General features: G+C 42.0%; 1 protein-coding gene across 5 annotated transcripts in view; it reads right to left on the minus strand.

Moving 5' to 3' along the window:
• Positions 1-13,825, minus strand: part of NR4A3 (nuclear receptor subfamily 4 group A member 3) — a 38,858-nt gene that overhangs the window by 14,666 nt on the left and 10,367 nt on the right. For all 5 annotated transcript variants that reach the window (XM_053204881.1, XM_053204880.1, XM_053204879.1 and 2 more), the window contains 4 exons: positions 13,427-13,556; positions 12,790-12,962; positions 2,601-2,800; positions 168-346 (listed from right to left, as the gene is read on the minus strand). In XM_053204881.1, coding sequence (XP_053060856.1) covers positions 168-346; positions 2,601-2,800; positions 12,790-12,962; positions 13,427-13,556 — 682 coding nt within the window. The remainder of the gene's footprint in view (positions 1-167; positions 347-2,600; positions 2,801-12,789; positions 12,963-13,426; positions 13,557-13,825) is intronic.

The following is a 13,825-nucleotide window of genomic DNA, read 5'->3' on the forward strand; positions in this document are numbered from 1 at the left end:
TAAACTTAGCAGATTTTAGAAAAGTGGCAGTCATTATCCTAATCTGTGTGTGTGTGTGTGTGTGTGTGTGTGTGTGTGTGACAGCTAAAGCCAGAACCCCTTAACACAGGAAAGGAGAGGAAGGGGGGCTAGGGACACAGTCACTTTGGTGACCAGCTGGTGCTTACCTGTGATCATGCTCAGTGCTGATAGGCATGCTAAGGCTTGGATATCAAGGTTCAGGCTCTGCAAACTTAAGGAAAAGTCTTTAATGGAGTCGAGCCACTCCCCAAATCCACGAAGGCACTGAAGTCGATGCAGGACAAGTCCGTTGCAGAACACAAACTTATCTTCAGCAGTGTTCGACCTATAAGACAAGGTCATGGCGGGTGGGAGAGACACATTAAATGGGTGTGTTCAGTCTGTCCAACACCATAACACAAAGGCACCTGAGTAACCACGCGGCAGTGTTCAGAACCCAGCGGCCTATGCTGTGAAACCTGCCCAGATACTCTTGATGCCCGAGACTGTGCTCCCGGGATAAACAACCACCGCCACTTGTCTGTGCAAACTTTCTTGGTGAGCATCAGCCCTGGGAAGCTGGGGGTGGAGCACTTGCACTCTTATTATGAGAATCAGCTGCCGTCCCACCCGGGACGGGACACAGAGGAGCAGGCACTCCAGGAGCACGGCAGTGAAGCACTGTGCACCGCCTCTTTCTGTAGTGAACACGAGCCTTCTCCCTTCATGGCTCCTTCCCTTCTTATTCTCAAATGCCAAAAACTGAAAAGACCTGAGACTAGACACTACAATTCCACTCTGCAGACTCTAAGAACACCAAGTCCTTGCAACTGCCAGAAGTCAATCACAAAAATAAAAAGTCACTGAAAGTAAAACAGTCATTTTGCATATCCTTCTGTACTTTAAAAAAAATTGTTTTGACGTTTATTCATTTTTGAGAGACCGAGAGAGAGAGAGACAGAGTGTGAGTGGGGGAGGGGCAGAGAGAGAGGAGACACAGAATCTGAAGCAGGCTCCAGGCTCTGAGCTGTCAGCACAGAGCCTACTGCAGGGCTCGCAGAGCTCAAACTCACCAACTGCAAGATCGTGACCTGAGCTGAAGTCAGATGCTTAACTGACTGAACCACCCAGGTGCCCCGGTGCAGGGCTATTTCTACATCTGCCTGATAGTTTATATTATGTCCATCATCACCTCATTCGTCTCTCATGACAGGTGCCTTGGAACACCTAGATGTCACCACTTAGCTATGGGGCCTATGCCACTCTTAATTGCTCCTTTTCCTTACCTGTAAAACAGGAATCCCGATTGCTACCTCTTAATATTGTTGTGGGAATGAAATAAAGGATCTGAAAGACCATGCACCGGGCCTGGTACACGACAGGAGCTCAAAGAGCAACAGGTGTAACTAATTCTGAATTCTCTGTGGTCCTTACTTGAATCTTACCTTTCCTTTCATTTTCCAGTCTCTTGCTACATCTTTGTCTCTTTTAGCCTATTGCGATAAGTTAATATCTCTTAATTTGTGCTTCTTGGATGAGCAGTTTCATTCATTCATTCACTTAGCAAGTATTTCCTTAGGACCAAGTATATGCCATTCCGGGAGCCAGGCACTGGAGAAAACTTAGTGAATGGGGCATATATGGCACCTGTCTGTGGGGAGCTTATCCGTTACTTAATCCTTTGCTGTCTGCCTAACAAGTGACAGTCACATTGCTGGCTTGGCTCCTGTGCACACCGGCTTGGCTGTAATTATGCTAATTACTGACTCCTTAGATGTAACTCCTCCTCTCTCTCACAGATCCCGCCACAGAGGCATACAAAGGACACAATCGTTCAGTCTCAGTATTTAAAACATGGACCTCAGGCCACTGGCTTCAGAATTGCTGAAACATGAGTTAAAAATGCAGATTTCTGAACATTCTCCAAGGTAGCTCCAAACCAAAATAGCTGGGAATGAGGCACGGGAATCTGCAGTTTAAACAAGAGTTTCTGGTAACACAGTATGAAAAGCTTAGACAGATCCCAGGTTCCAGCTTTTTGAAAATTCACTGCCTTTCTGTCTTTGGTGTCACTGAGTAGGATAGGTTGAACCAAATCTTTTGATCCAGATTCTCCTGCAGTAAACACTGGGGGGTTGAGAAGCTGTGGGAACTCTTTAGAGCCCCAGCTTGGGTACTAGGACAGTAACTTGTCAAATAGAAACCCATGAGGTAAATGCAATGTTCAAAACAAAAACTTGCTGCCAGGAAATACCTTATGCACCAGGAGAGAATCTTCACAGAATCACAGAATGCTGGAACTGCAATGGGCTTCAGAGATCAACAAATCTAACCTCATTTTACAAAGGAAAGTAAACTTCAGGTGAGGCCACTGACCTGCCCAGGGTCTTATAGCAAGTGCATGTTAGAACTGAGACTAGGACCCAGGCGTCCTGGCTACCAGTCCAGTGCTTTACCCACTGCCCGGTTTTTTAATGCCTGACCAAATTTCCTATTTCCTTCCTGAGCAAACTTTTCACCGATGACTCAGTTAACAAACCCAGCAGGTTTCCAACTGCTTCAAAGCAAGGAGAGAACGAAAAAAGATAAATAGTGATTACCTGATGGAAAGTCTGAGAACAAACAGCTCCAAAAAGGCTGATTCTATAAGTAATGTCTGATCTTCTTTGGGGAGATCAGTAAACCCGGGAATCTTTTCCGCCCAGCTTCTGGATACATCGATGGAGGCTGTCAGGAGATTGTAGAACTGTTGCACATGTTCAGCATCTGTGCCTGCAGCGGCCTGTTCGGTGGGACAGTACTGGAATGCAAACCACACACAGCAGCATTATCTCAGTGCAGCAGAAGCAGCAGCAGTCTTAACAAGCCGGCTCTTCCCAGGCCATCAGTGCCTAAATCCTCACTTTTAGGTCTCACGGTTATAAACACTTTTTTTTTTTTTTTTGCATTTAGTCTCATCTGATTCTCACAATGTAAACAGAGCAAATTTTGTTACCTCTTCACAGACAAAAGAAATCTGGTTAAGTACCATTAGTGCAGTGGTTTTCAATCTTGATGCAATCATCTGGGGAGCTTTAAAAAACACTGTATCTAGCTCCTAGGCACAGAGATTCTACTTTAGCTGGTCTGGGGTGGGGACTGGTCAGCAGGAATTTCAAAGGCTCCCCAGGTGATACCAAAGAGCAGCCATTGTTAAGAACCATTACCCCTAGAGGTTTGTGTCCAAGTAGGCCTCCAGGGTCTACTGATTCCAGGAGAGCATGGCTGTCTCCAAGCAAGATGCTCATTAAGCCACAGTTCTCGAAGTGTAGTCCCTGAGAATGTGCCAGAATTGAACATCTTGGGCCCCATCCCAGACCTGCAGAAGCAGAAACTCTGAGGGTAGGACCAAGAAACTGTTTTATTAAGATCTCTAGCTGATTCTCATGGACACTGGAGTCTAGGAATCACAGAATTAACCAATAGGAGAAGAGAATGATTTTTGCTTGCTGTGACATGAACCAAATCAGAAAGGGATGGGAGGGTGTCTTCTTAGTAGGGCCGAGGCAGTTATGTGCTATCAGACTCAGGACTTGTGGGTACTAAAATGAATGGAAGTTAAAAAAAAAAAAAGAAAATTCAGTTCCTCAGTCACACTAGCCATATTTTAAGTACTCAAAAGCCATGTGTGGTATATAGCATATTTCCATCAGTGCAGAATATTCTACTGGATGGCATTGATCTAAAGGATCCCAGGAGAAGAAAGGTACAAGTAGGAATGAAGTTCCTGCCCAGCTTTTGGATATTCTGGCAGAGTCAAGGTTGCCTGAGTCACTGGAGGAAAAAAATCTTTCCTGCTTTAGGCAGGAAGATTGATATACCAAGATAATAATCAAGGGACAACCAACAACACAGAGACTTAAGACATCTGCAGAAACATTCATGTAAATATGTGCATCATTTCCTTAAGTGTGCGTTTGCGTCCTTTCTTTCAGCTCCTCCTGGGATATGGATTTTAATCCTTATTTTGCAGATGAGAAAACTCAGGCTCAGAGGGAATTCAGAGAGGTTAAGAGACTTTCCCAAGGTACACGACCAACAGTGGTCCAGTTAAGACTTAAACATGGCCCTGTGTGTTCCGCTCCTACACTTCCTGGCTGTTAATGTGTCTGATGTTCCCAACTGGTAGCTGTGGGATAGTTTTAAAAAGCATTTTGCTTTGCTCTAATTGGAGGTCTCCGGGTGTGTATTCATTTGGTCCCATGTTTTGTCAGCAGCACAGTGACTGGCACATAATGGACACCTAATAAAGTGTTGTTGCATATTGTGCAATGAAAGAATAGTCACGGGACTGCCTAGGTTTGCCACAACGCCCTAACCTGACTGGAGGAAGAACTGCCAATAAGCACCAGGTACCGACTGAGAACGTAGACATGAGGAAATGAGACATTTCTCTCAATTGGGTCTCTTTTTTTCCCCTTTCTGCATTCCTAGGAGGCATACGAAATAACAAAAGACACCATCAGCTGGAGGGCCCAGCTGCTTTAATCCTAGATTTGTCCAGGCCCCTAATTTGTAAAGTAATGTAGCTCTGCTGCTTACTTTAGCTACCTGGGGTAAAAGACTTCACTTTTCTGAGCCTCAGTTTTCTCCTCTGTAAAATGGGGATAATAGCCTCCTCAAGATTCTGTTGTAAGGATTATATGTGATAATATTCGTGAAGGGCCCAGGATAAGGAAGATGATTGATGATGACAGTGATGATGATACTGATAACGATTATGATACTTGGAACTAACACTGTCCCTCCACTTCCTTATTTATAAAATGGGGAAAGGGGAAAGTTAGAAAAAACTGGAAGATTTCCAATCCTCAGCCCTGACTTTCTAGGATCCATGAGGTCCAGTTTGGAGTCCTGGCTCCTCCGCTCTCAATAATCCCACACAGGGCTTGGGTTCTCTGAAGCCCTGGATGTTTCTGTGATGTGGTGGGACTCCACGGGAGCAAAGTCCAGGAGAAGGAAGTAGTCCTTCTTCCCACAGATAGTCAAGGATGTCAGCATGATCCTGGTGTCATGACACTTCCCAACACTTTCTTTCAGCACATACACTACTAACTGGAGGAGAGTAGAAAAAGGGATTTTATTTTATTTTTTTGCTTTCTCTTCTTATATGAATCTAATTCCATATGACCTCCAAGGACAGGAGGAAAACGCCCTCTAGGAAGCCGACAGCTCTACATGTGAAACTCCTGAGTGATAACTGGAGTAGAGAAAAGAATGTTGGACCAGGCAGCAGGTCATGGGGTCCTCCCCCAGGCTCTAGTATTGACTTGCTGTGCTGCCCTAGACAAGTCACTTAACTTCTCTGGAGAAGGAAGGGACTGGGTTACCTGATTTTGAAGATTCCATCTGGCTCTTTGCATTCAGCTGTCTTTCTCTTATTGATTTCTAGTTTAATTCCATTGTGGTTTGACAACAGACATTGTCTGTTTTCTATTCTTTGAAATTTGTTAAGGTGTATTTTTATGGCACAGACTATCATCTATCCTGGCAAATGTTCCAAATGTTGGTTCTTGCATTCGATGATTCTAAGTGTTGCTAATCATACCAGGTATGATGTTACTGCCTGGAATTTGACACTGATTCAGAATTATTTTGTTTTAAAATAGTATGTTAAACAATTGTATGTTTGGTTAAAAAGACCAAAGGTTGTAAACTTTTCCCTAGGAATGGCATCTAGCAGCTCCCTCCTGTGCTGACTTCTCTGAAATCATGGCTCACAACTCAATAATCACTCTGCTTTCAATATTTTCTCAGAATCCTCTGGAGTGTTTAGCTTCCACCCAGCATCCTCTGCAGGGCTCTGTCCCTGCTAGGCTCACATTTCATGCATCCTGCACACAGGGAGATGTAGTCCCTGTGTACCCTGCGTGGGTAGTTGTCTGTGATGGAGTCCATCAAGGAGAAAAGCCAGCAGGCTTGGCGTGCCAGACTCCAGCCAGACCCTCTGGGCTTCACCTGCAGTGATTCTGGTCCACATTCCAGAATTCTGGGGCCAAACTGGATTCAGCCTGAGCCACCAGTAACTTGGGGGTGACTGGTGGGTCAGCATCCAATGCTAGAGGAAAAGACAAACCCAGTGTTGCCTCTACTGAACATAAGATTTAAAGAAACAGAACAAAACATTTTAGATACTTTCTCACCTGGCCTAGCAGTTTTTATCAAACCTCACCAACGCATACTGGCCCTGGAGTTGGATGAACCAGATCCCCATTCTCTGCTTCTGTTCTCCTCTACATTACTCTGTCTCTGGGCTAGGCAGGCTTGGGGTTCACCAGAGAAAATCTGGAAACATTTGTTTATTGATCATTCCAATTGAATTTTGGTGAAACAGAGAATGACTTTAAAAAAATGAATCTTTTTTTTCCTGTTTATGCTTTTTATTCCAGCCTGTATGCATAACAGATCCATCAAAAAATCTGTCTTTACTTCTAATCAAAGACACAGTATTATATTTACTAGCCATTTAGAAGAGGATACAGCTAATGTCTGATGGAAGTTTCTCCAAATTACCCAGAATGAGAATCTAAAGCTGAAAACAACCACAGAGGTTAGTTTCCATATGGCAATAATATGGCTGTGTAGATCAGACTTCAGAAACAACGCTGGCCTAAAATAAATTATTCGAATGGGAATCCAGTGAGACCCTTGGTGAATGCCAGCCCTACATTAGCAATGTGACATTTTCATAGCAGAATGGAATCTGATATTATTTACTCTCTCACTGCCAGTCCAGGCTAAATATGTAAAATGTCCTAAGAACGTTTTATCTCCCTGTAGAAGATTATTTTTCCCTGAGTCTTTATATTTCTTTATACATTTTAGATGTGATCACTACATATGAGCCAAACTACGTACACATATTCTTAAGTTCTTACAATATAAAAAGTGACACTTTAAAAACTGGCAATGAATATGTTTTCCCCCAAATTTCTTCTTTTCTGATCTAACCGCCTCCCCTGCTAAAAAAAATAATAATAATAAACAAAAAAGCCTCCTCTCCTCCCACTAATGGCATCACCACAGTTATACATTTGCTTACTTTCTCTATCCTTCATGTCAGCTGCATGAGGGTGGGACTCTTTTGCTCAAAAATGTGTCTGCTGCTCCAGAACAGTGCCTGACACCCAGTAGCCATTCAATAAATATTTGTTAAACGACTTAGTTACTTTCCGGAAAATTTTTATGTCTATTGCTCATCCCTTCTCAGTCTCAAAAAAGGCTGGGAAATAGATTTGAGGTAAAACTGGATTGTTCTTATTAAACTATATTGGTGATTCTCAACCCCTAGTGTGTCAACAGGTCATCTGAGACACTTGTTAAAAAACAGATTTCTGTCTGCCTCCTCCTCTGCTCCCCGTTCTGATTCTGTAGGTCTGGGTGTTGCCCAGGAATCTGAATTCTTAAGCAAACACCCTAGGTCCTTTGGCACACCACACTTTGGGAAATGCTGAGCCCTACCCACAGTGGAATTACAGCAAGTGTAATGGTCAGAGGGTCAGGGAAGAAGGCTGGAAGGGATCGTGGCAGTGCATTTAGTCCAATCTCCTCACCATTCAGTTGAGGAAACGAAAGCCCACCGTAGCGCAGGAGCTGGCCTGAAATCATCTAGGGAATTGGTGGCAATTTGAGAGGGTTTTCTGAGTAGCTTCATGAAAACAGTTTTTTTGCAGAGTTTTTATACTGTTTACTTTGTAGTCTAACACGCGTTCGCCCCGTTGTTTCTTGTTAACATATTTAAATGCCATTTGCTGGTGCCTGGTTTTATCCCAGCAGCATCTCTTGTATTTGGAATCTCTTACTACACTGAGTGATACCAATTACCAAGCAACATCCTAGTTTCCTGAAAAATACTTGAAATGACCAACTAATGAGGACCTTAAGTATATTTCCTCATCAGTAATTATGCAGGCTCTGAAGCCAAGCCCAGTATCTATATATACTTGTATTGCTAAATGAAAAGCAACTGTGGGACAGAGAATAGCTACATTTCAAGGAGAAACAAATCAAACATGACATGTTTTGACTGCCCTGATATACAATGATCTGAGCTCACTTTTGAAGGAGAGAAGTTTGGCCCAAAGGAGAAGTGAAGGTCCCAGAGCCAGGAACACTTTCACAGAGCGAGGAGCTCTCTCTCTCTCTGGCCTCTAAAACATGCATTCCCTCTGTGACCTGGAACGCAACCCCTCCACCTCCCTTTCCCACAAATGAGAAAAACCCGCTCACTTACTACCTTAAAGGCACACATGCCTGAACAAGAAGGTTAGAACACACCTGCGGGCAAACATTTTCTCCTTTCTCTATTTACCTGATTCACAGGGGAAACTGGCATAGTCATGTCAATAAGTTGTCTTGGTCAAGTCAACTGTCTGATGCAAGTCTGACAGGGCAAATTCTTATTTAAATGTAGTAAGTTATGGATACACACGAAACTGTTAACCGCTGAGGAGTGGGATTAGTCAGGAATAAATGAAGAAGAGACTTTCATTTTTCACTTTATCCTCTTCTAAAAGGGTTACCTTAAAAAACCAATGGGCATATATTACTATTATTGTAATTTCTAAAAACTTAATAAGGGTTCTATTTAAAAAAAGAACTAGTGAGGAGTGAGGAGTGCCCGGGTGGCTCAGTCGGTTAAGTGTCCGACTTGACTCTTGGTTTCAGCTCAGGTCATGATCTCACAGTTTTCATCCCAATCCTGCTTGGTTGGGATTCTGTGCCTCTCTCTCACTGCCTGCTCCTCCCCCCACTCACGCTGTCTCTGTCTCTCCCAAAATAAATAAATTAAAAAAAAAATAAATTAAAAAAACCCTAGTAAATTGTCACTAAATAGAAATGGCAGTATGGTGAAACAGAAACTTAATACTTGCAGTGATGAGATTTGGATCTAGCCCTGGCTCTGCCACTGACCTTAGGCAAGGCACTTAACTCCTTTAAGCCTCTATTTACTCCTCTGAAATTATGGGGGTTGGATTAGATGATCTCAAGGTCACCTCCAGTTCTGTAAATTTGTGTTGAATATATATACACATTAATATACATATACACACATGCGTATATAAGCATAAAGAAAAGGTATTAAGAAAACTGAATTTCAATGAATGACATTCCTAAAAAAATTACTGAAACCATAAATTATAACACGTAAAGCTGTGGCATAAGTGAAATTGTGTAAGAACATATGAGATAGCGCCTAGCTCAAAGTAGGCACTCAATAAATTCATTTTACTTCATTTTATGTTAATGCTTTTTAGAGATCAAAGCAAGTTGAATCTTGTTAAATAACAAGTTACTTAACACATATTATTAATATATATGTATATATAAATATAAATTCATATAAATGAAAAAACCGTTTGCATTTGGGACAACAAAGTAAACCCCAGAATCACTAAATTTTAGAATTGGAAGGAATTCAACTTCCAAAATAACTTCTCTGCTTGTGAGAAATCCTGTTATGTGTTCTCCTTAGTTACTTCTTGGGTTGTTACTTCTTAGTTACTTCCACAGGAGCTCTTGTGGCTCAGAGAGCTCATCCTTATCTTCAGAATGAGCTGGAAGGGGCCCCCTTCTTCTCCCTCTAGATTTGCCCTTGGGAGCACCAGTCTTCTTTCCACAGGGTAAAAGGGTGACCTAGTCCTGCCAAACTTTTTCCCTTCTCATCCAGTTATCTTCATTTTCTCCAACCATCCTTTGCAAGTTTCCAGAAAAGGTGTGTCCACATCCCTCTTAAACTCCAGTTTGGGACTGGACTTAATCCTTGAAGTGTGGTCTCACAGGACAGTCTATGGGACCACCACCAACTTGGTTCTGGTCCTATACTTTTACCACTGCAGCCCAAGGTAACCTAGCATCCCTTCCTTCCACCACACATGTACTTTGTTGTTCATAGTGAGTGTGCATGGAATAAAGCCCCAAGATCTTCTTAACATGAACTACCGATGGGCCAAGGCTCTCCCATGCTTTAAAATTCTAAATACCGAGCTTCATATTTATTTTTGTTAACTTTGTTCATGATGGCTTCAGCCCATCATGTTCCAACCTGTCGAAATCACTCTGAATGTTGATACTGACATCCATCATATTAGCGATCCCTCCCAGCTTTCTGTCATCTGCAAATGTGATCAGCATGCCTTCTATACCTTCATCCAAGTTTTTGATGAAAACTCACTGTATTTTTAAAAAGTCTTTTAATTTAATTGATTTTGGTCCAAGTTTTGATAATTTTGTAAAGCTATCTCAAAGCAGGAGAATCCAAGTTATGAGGTTCAATCTGATTCCAAAACAATGCAATTAAAATAAATATGCTTTACAGAATTGAGCAAGGCTCCCAAGGTAGTATCAATGTGACCCAGACTCAGGCATGGTCAATCTGCTATTTTGGACAAAGCTAACAATTAAATTGGATAAATGTTTGTTGATGAGGATGATGACTCTAGTCTAACACACTGAATAGTGCAGAGGCAAGCAAACACACTGGATTGATTTTTCTGTGTGGAGACAGTTCCCAGCTGGGGCAATTCAAAGTGCTGGAGAGGGTTTGCCACTGAATGACTAATTAGGCCATGTAGACCAATAAATGGATAATTTTGGGCCAAAAAATCACTTTTGGGGCCTAAAATCTCTGCACTGATCATCATTAGTGATTTCCAATACCCTGGAACAACGTCAGACTGTGTGCGACAGCCTCAGTGTTGGCAGTGTGGAACAGCTTCATTAATTCAGAGTAATTGCACAAGGGGAGGCCAAAGTTGCTTCAGGGAGGAGACATCTTTATTCCCAAATGCCTTTCTAGCACCCACTCTCATTGAAACCAGAGACACAGGGAAGGAAGCATGGTATGCAGGGGCTCAGATTTTGGGGTCCAACACACTTGGCTTCTAATTGTCTCTCTGATGCATGGCTAGGTGACCTTGGGTAAGTCACTCCTTTCACCTCTCCAGTTTTAATCTCCTCATCTGTGAAACAGATAAGATAACACCTACCTTAATGGTATTGCTGGATGGTGCCTGACATTTGTTGTATTCACACTTATTAATACATTCAAACAAATGGTAAAGTAGGAAAGGTTGGTCAAGGAGATAATGTACAGCGTACTGTGCTAAAGCTTTGACAAGTACCATCCTATTGAATCTTCTTCACAAACCACCCCAGGAAGTAGATATCATTGTTATTACTCTATCACACAGATGAGGAAACTGAGACATTAAAGGGTTTAGTCAGTTGCTCAAGGTCACCCATCTACTAAATGATGGTTGTTTGGATTTTCTCCTAGGCCTGCATGTTTCCAAAGCCTAAGTCCTTAACCATTGCATTATTCTGTTATACTATTATTTGAGACTTGACTTTAGTTAGGAGATGCTACTTGTAATCAGAATAAGAGTCCTCAACCTTTGGTGCTAAGGATCTACCATGATTCTCATGTGAAGTCTTGTGATCAGGTGTGGAGAGGAGGCTTCACCGCCTATAATGAGGCTGAGGAGGAGGGAAGGAGGATCACAGCGGGTTTACGAATCACCCCTTCATTTCTGTCAACACTGCAACCCAAAAGGAGGGCACGAAGCAGATATACACACATCTTTGCCAGCTCTTCTGTCAAAAACCTGAAATACTGATGAGACCTGGGGAGGGCAATCTGGAAGTAGCTGCTAAGCCAGATCAACCAACTGGAGATCCCTGGACTTGCCTCTCTCTCATCTGTGTGCAAACTGTGTTTATAAGTTTTCTTGTATCAGAGAGGGGGTAACCATCCTCACCATTCATGGTTTTTTAAATGATGAAATGAGACAACACACCACAATGTCTAGCATGTAGAAATAGCTCAATAACTGTGTTTTTTTCCCCCTTTCTTTCCAACTCTGGTGAGACCCCATCTTATTAGAAGTTTCTCTTCTAAGTCTTTTTCAAAACTGCCTTTCAGTAAAGTTTATACATTTGCTCAGAAAATCCCTTCTCATGGTCCTCCTCTGTGTTATCCAAATTTCCAGGAATTTTCACAGTTCAAGCTGATGACATTTTACTATACCTCATATGAAATAAAAATATTGATATGCCTTGGTTGACTTCAATAACAATATTGGTGCTTATTTTATGTTTTTCAAAACCATCATTCGTGTGTGACTGATGTTCAAAACATCCTGCTGGGGTTAAATATTGTAATCATCTCCACTGTGGGGATGAGAAAGCCAAGAGCAGGAGCCAGGTGACACAGGCAGGAAGCAGCAGAGGCAGCATTCCATCCCAGTGTCCCTGACACCTCCCAATGTCAAAGCCAGAGCTTGCTCCTCTCCATCAGTGGTCTAGTCCCTCTATTCAGAGGGCAGGTCAATCAATGCCCATGCAGTTGGGTAAACTGCTTAAGGATAACTTGAGGCCCACCCAGATGGTGTGATCACAATATGAAAAAAATTGGTAGTCATTTCCTCTAAACCGTGAAAGAAATCTACACACTGTAATTCACCTGTGCAGATTTTCGTTGGCACAACCACCAGGAATCCTACAACAATGGTATGACAGGTGCAGCACCGTCAGGGTCATTTGTTAAGGCATTTAGAGATCCAATAAGGCAAAAATGATTTGGTGCAATGGACGCACCGGAATTGCTAAATGAAGTGAGAAATATAGGAGAGGTATGAAAACTGTTTAGTACAGTGCCAGGCACAAAGTCATTCAATCTACTCTCGTTAGAAGTATCATGAATAGAGACTCTGATCATTCATTCGAAAAGCAGGACATCACAAAACTTACTCTGGAGTAATCGAGATCTCTGGGTGTTGAGTCTGTTAAAGCTCGGACAAGGGCATTCATCATACAGATCGGAGGAGAAGGTGGAGAGGGCTGAGAAGGTTCCTGCTGTAATGGGCTCTTTGGTTTGGAAGGCAGCCGACCTCTCCTCCCTTTCAGACTATCTGTACGGACAACTGATACCAAGAGAAAGAAAGAAAAAATGTCTTCAGAGATATCCACGAAGAGCCATAAATCACAAAAAGGAATCAAAACACATTACAGTGGAGCAATCATTAATGGGACCAACCATTTAAAGGTGGCAGTAAGTTTGGAATAATATGAGCACAATGATTTAATGAGAGTTGAAACAAGCAGAATAAAAGCCACCCATACTTACATTTGGTAATGAATTAGCCCTAAAAGTCTCCTTCTTAAATAGAACAGAGATGTGTGTACACAAGCTCTCTATTGATTTTGAGAAATTAGAATAAGTGGTCCTCAGCTATTTTTAAATGCTAATATACACCATAAAAATAAAATGTGGGAAAGAAGGGGAAACTAGGAAAATTCACCCATCCCAACGTCAATATTAACATTTTTTTCAGTGATATCTAAGAATATGTGTAAACAAGCTGAACAAAAAGCATTATGTCCATACCTTCTTTAACCATTCCAACACTGAGACACTTCTGAAATCGACAGTACTGACATCGGTTTCGACGTCTCTTGTCTACAGGGCAGTTTTTATTTGCCAGGCAAACATATTTTGCATTTTTCTGAACTGTTCTCTGAGAAAACACAATACAGAGATAGTCAACTAATAGTTTCTGGAAAGAGGTAGGACCTGACAAGATGTATTTTAATTACAATGTGAAAAGCGACAGTGCAATTCGTATAATTAGATAAATTTAATTTCCTAACACGCTAGCCTGCAGGAAAAACAATTTTATTAGTGTTAGCTGCTGACAATGAAAATCATCTCGGATTGTTCTGAAGCAAGTCTCAGGAGACACCCAAGTCTGAATGATAAAATCATATCTGAAATTACCAGGTCAAC

This window comes from Acinonyx jubatus, chromosome D4 (genome assembly GCF_027475565.1).
Source record: "Acinonyx jubatus isolate Ajub_Pintada_27869175 chromosome D4, VMU_Ajub_asm_v1.0, whole genome shotgun sequence".
Classification (NCBI taxonomy): Eukaryota; Metazoa; Chordata; class Mammalia; order Carnivora; family Felidae; genus Acinonyx; species Acinonyx jubatus.